The sequence below is a fragment of the Austrofundulus limnaeus genome, unplaced genomic scaffold (assembly GCF_001266775.1).
Source record: "Austrofundulus limnaeus strain Quisiro unplaced genomic scaffold, Austrofundulus_limnaeus-1.0 Scaffold35, whole genome shotgun sequence".
Classification (NCBI taxonomy): Eukaryota; Metazoa; Chordata; class Actinopteri; order Cyprinodontiformes; family Rivulidae; genus Austrofundulus; species Austrofundulus limnaeus.
This window is the reverse complement of record NW_013952437.1, coordinates 1,116,096-1,120,084: the sequence shown is the minus strand read 5'-3', so window position 1 is coordinate 1,120,084 and position 3,989 is coordinate 1,116,096. Positions and strand designations below refer to the sequence as shown.

At 39.3% G+C, this 3,989-nt stretch overlaps 1 protein-coding gene across 1 annotated transcript in view; it reads left to right on the top strand.

Moving 5' to 3' along the window:
• Nucleotides 1-275: 275 nt before the first annotated feature.
• Nucleotides 276-3,989, top strand: part of frs3 (fibroblast growth factor receptor substrate 3) — a gene marked incomplete at its 5' end in the record, with an annotated part of 14,930 nt that continues 11,216 nt past the window's right edge. Inside the window, 3 exon segments of the mRNA XM_014006234.1 lie at nt 276-516; nt 2,672-2,797; nt 2,899-2,987. Of these exon segments, the coding sequence (XP_013861688.1) occupies nt 2,922-2,987 (66 nt within the window).

Sequence of the window (3,989 nt, the reverse complement as noted above, 5' to 3'; positions counted from 1 at the left end):
CTCTCTCTCCGCGGTCCTCCAGCGTTTCTTTACCTTCTTTGCCGCCTCGCTCAGTCTCGTTGTCTGGTTGTGAACTCTCACCCCAGCTGCTGCTTGGGAAATGTCACACAGGCCCGTGCTGCAGTAAGAGGCAGCGGAGGAGGAGGGGGAGGAGGAGGAGGAGGAGGGGGGGCGATAAGAGGAAGGAAAAAAAAACATTTTTTTTTTGAACCGCTGGCAGCGCATCATTTACTCGAGTCTCTCGCCGTTTTGCAAGTGCCACATCCCACTACCAGCAGCAGCAGCAGCAGCAGCATCAGGAGCAGGAGCTGATATAACCGCAGTCCTAATGCTCATTTCGCATTAGGGACTAATACATATATATATATTAAAAAAAAAAAACCGTGCCAGACATGTGAGTAGCAAACCATCGCTGTCGTCCTCCACTTTGACTGCCTCTCTCTCTCTCTCTCCAGTAAATGCTCATTGAACCGTGCCGTGGTGTGTTTGCTGTCGATCTGCTCAGTCAGTCAGGAGGTAAAGTCAGCCTGTTTTCTGAGGGGGGGTCTCCGAGTCCGGTGGGCTAATTGAGGCAGAAAAAGAAGAAGAGGAAAGGTGTTTGTGGCTCATAAAGCTCATCCACTTAGTGTCTCTGTCTGATAAACGTGTGGTGTATGCGTGTGTATGCGTGTGTGTGTTTGTGTGTGTGTGTGTGTGTGAAGCAGCTGGGATAATTTGGTGTCTCCAGTCAGTCAGATGTGGAGGCCCAGGTTAGAGCACACATACACACACGATGCGGTGATGTGAGATCTGTGCTGCCACGAGCAGATATCACACAGATATGCCTCCTGTCATCCCAAGAAAACACTGGTGCTGTTGTCTTCTGCGGCTTGTTGTCGTTCCTGGGTCCTGCACAGCTGGAGGACAGTGGACTCACTTTGTTTGTTTGTTTGTTTGTTTGTTTGGGATTTTCCTGTATGAGATCAGAACTCACTGTACTGTCTGAATCAGAAATGATGCTCCTGGAATGTTTTGGGGTTTCTGAGGTGTTGTTGGGTTTAACTGTGGTCCTACCCCCCCCCCCCCCCCCCATAAACCCCTTAGTAAGTTTTCAGTTTCATAATTATTGTCATTAAGCAGTGAAAGTAGTCATTTATGTTGTCAAATATTTTGGGGGGAATTTGCAGCCGAACTCGGAAATCAAGTGTTCAAGTTTAAATCTTAGGGCTTTAAAGCATGCTGCTGGTCCTTCTCACCATTTTCAGTTAATTAAAGCACTGGTACCAGATTAATTACTTTATAAATAAAGCCTTTAAAGTCTATAACAATGTTATGCACTGAGGATTTTTTTGTTGCTGAATGTCTCTGAAAATCAGAACTGAAAATGGTTCTTCTCACCGTCTTCATCGGCTAATTCGGTATCTAAAACGATGGTGAGAAGTACTGTGTTTTTAACTTTTGTAATTTTGTGATTAGGAGTCCTTACTACTTAATTTATGTCAAAGATGAGAGTTTAAATCTTTTGTTTTTCAGGTTAGTTTTGATGTGTGTGCTTCTCACCATCCCAATCCACTAATTCAGGGTTTTAGAATGATGGTGAGAAGTCCCAGATCATTTGTTTTTAAATCGGTGTCCCAGCATAAGCTTCAGATGCTCAGGATCCTTACTGCTCAGCATTCCTGAAAGATCAGAGTAGAAATATTTAGGTTTTTCAAATTTGTATGGTTGCTAGTACTTCTCACCATCTCCATCAGCTAATGCAAGGACTAATGAAGATGGCGAGATGTTCCAGATTAAATATTTCAATAAGAAAAAAAACTGTTTTTTTTTTTGGGCTGATTATCCAACCTGTTAGTGATTGGCTTAGGTGTTTGTTTTTTCACCTCTTTATGTAGACTTGTAGTTTGTCTGATCTGTAACAAGGTGATGACGGCATGTAGCCGAAACGCATCCTGTTTTATGCCCTTATTGAAAAAATTGCATTTTTTTTTTGGAGTACTGGTTATTCCATTTTTATGATTTTCCAGATAAAATATTTACCAATAGGTTTCTTACAGCCAGGAAAAATCATAGAGTTATATAAGACAAATTATCTTATATAACTCTATGGTAAAAACTTCAAATGCTCAGAAAATCTTAATAAATGTCCCCAAAAGATCAGAAAACTACTTTTATTTCAGCTTTGAATTGATGCTAACCAGCTAGTTAGAGATCTGATGAAGATGGTGAGAAGTCCCAAATACACAGCTAATAATWATAAAATTTGAATGGTCTGGAGTTCTTAGTGTCTGATGATCTAAAATCTCCTGGTTCTGTTTCACTGTTGGTACTCACCATCTTCAGTGGTTAATTAGAGAAGATTGTGAGAAGTACCATTTTTATATATGTCTCATGTCAAATGGTAACAATCCTTAGCATTCAGAAGTCCACTGTTTATCGAAAATCCAGAATTCTATAACGTGCTATATATTTTTACAATTTTTTCCATATAATTTCTGTTATTGCACCCATTTTCTATTACATCTAAATATTTGACAGGAAATTGACATTCATAAAGTCAGACCTGTTTACAATAGTCTCTTCTTCATATTGTTTTGATCCCTTGATCACGTTTATTATTCACGTCTGATTTTGGTTGCATAAATAATTTGTAAAATCGATGTCCAAACCTGAGCATTCCTCGTGTTTTCAGGGGACAAAACACTCATCTTCCCTYGAAGATGTCAGTCCAGCAAACCCACCGGCTCGTGAAGCAGCTGCCCAGTAGACCATCCTGGGATTGAGACGTGGCTCTCTTTACACTGATGGCCTGGACTGAGTAAGAAGAATGAACGCCTTGAAGTGGTTTTTTTTTTTTGTCTTGTTTTTGTCCATGTTGCTCATTTATGTAAATATGTACCCAAACTTTGTTCTGGACAGGTTTCAGCTGGCCTGCTGAAACTATGGGGAGCTGCTGGAGCTGTCTCTACAGAGAACCCATCCGAGACAACCACCTCACAAAATTTAAGGTCCGTAAACGACAATTAATCTCTGAAAGACAACATGCTGAAAAGTTAAAGTGCCTGTGACATGCATATTCTTCAAATACAAAAAGTCAAAGAAAACGTCTTTATTTTTAAGAAAGTTGGACTAATACACACGATTTAACCCATTTTGTCCCATAACTGGCATATTTTCTTTTGAACTTGGCTCAAACAAAATGAAACAGGAAGTGACATCAAAGGGGAACTCTTTATCAAAGAAAACTCTCTGGTCTTTGTTTATTGAAACAATATTATTTGAACTCTCACTCTTCTTCATCTCTTTCTGATAGAGACTCAAAATAATATTAAGAAGCATCACATTCTTGTCTACTGTCTGAGTTGTCAGCTGTTGTAGCAATGCCCTGTTCACATGCAGACATTCCCCTTTGACATCACTTCTTGTTACTTCACAGGAAAATGTCTCAACAACTTTTCATCTCAGCGACATGAAATTTCTTTTGCAATATTTTATCAATGTCCTCTTTCTAAAAATGCATTCATATGTATTACGAAAATTTGACTTCACGGGCACTTTAAAATTAAATGTAGTCCGTTTGAACGTGATGCCATCCAAATGCTGCTGCTGACATCTGGAAATTGTCACGTTTAAAGGAAAAACAAACCCAACTTCCAAGTAACCAGGTTCATTTTTTACACAACAGGTCTAAAGGAAACATAAAAAATAATCTTTCTGCAGAAATGATATGAAGGTGTTAACCACTTTGTGAAAAACTGTGTGAACACCTCGTTGGAAAATGTTCTTGAGGATTTTATCATCTGCCAACGTGAAGATGCTTTAAAAACAATAAGACAAATCCATGCACCAAAAGCACTGAATGACCTTTGTGTTAGGAACTACAGAAACATGAAGGGACTATTTTAACATGTACAATATACAGCAGGTAAAATAAGTATTGAACACGTCACCATTTTTCTCAGTAAATATATTACTAGAGGTGCTAATGACATGAAATTTTCACCAGATGT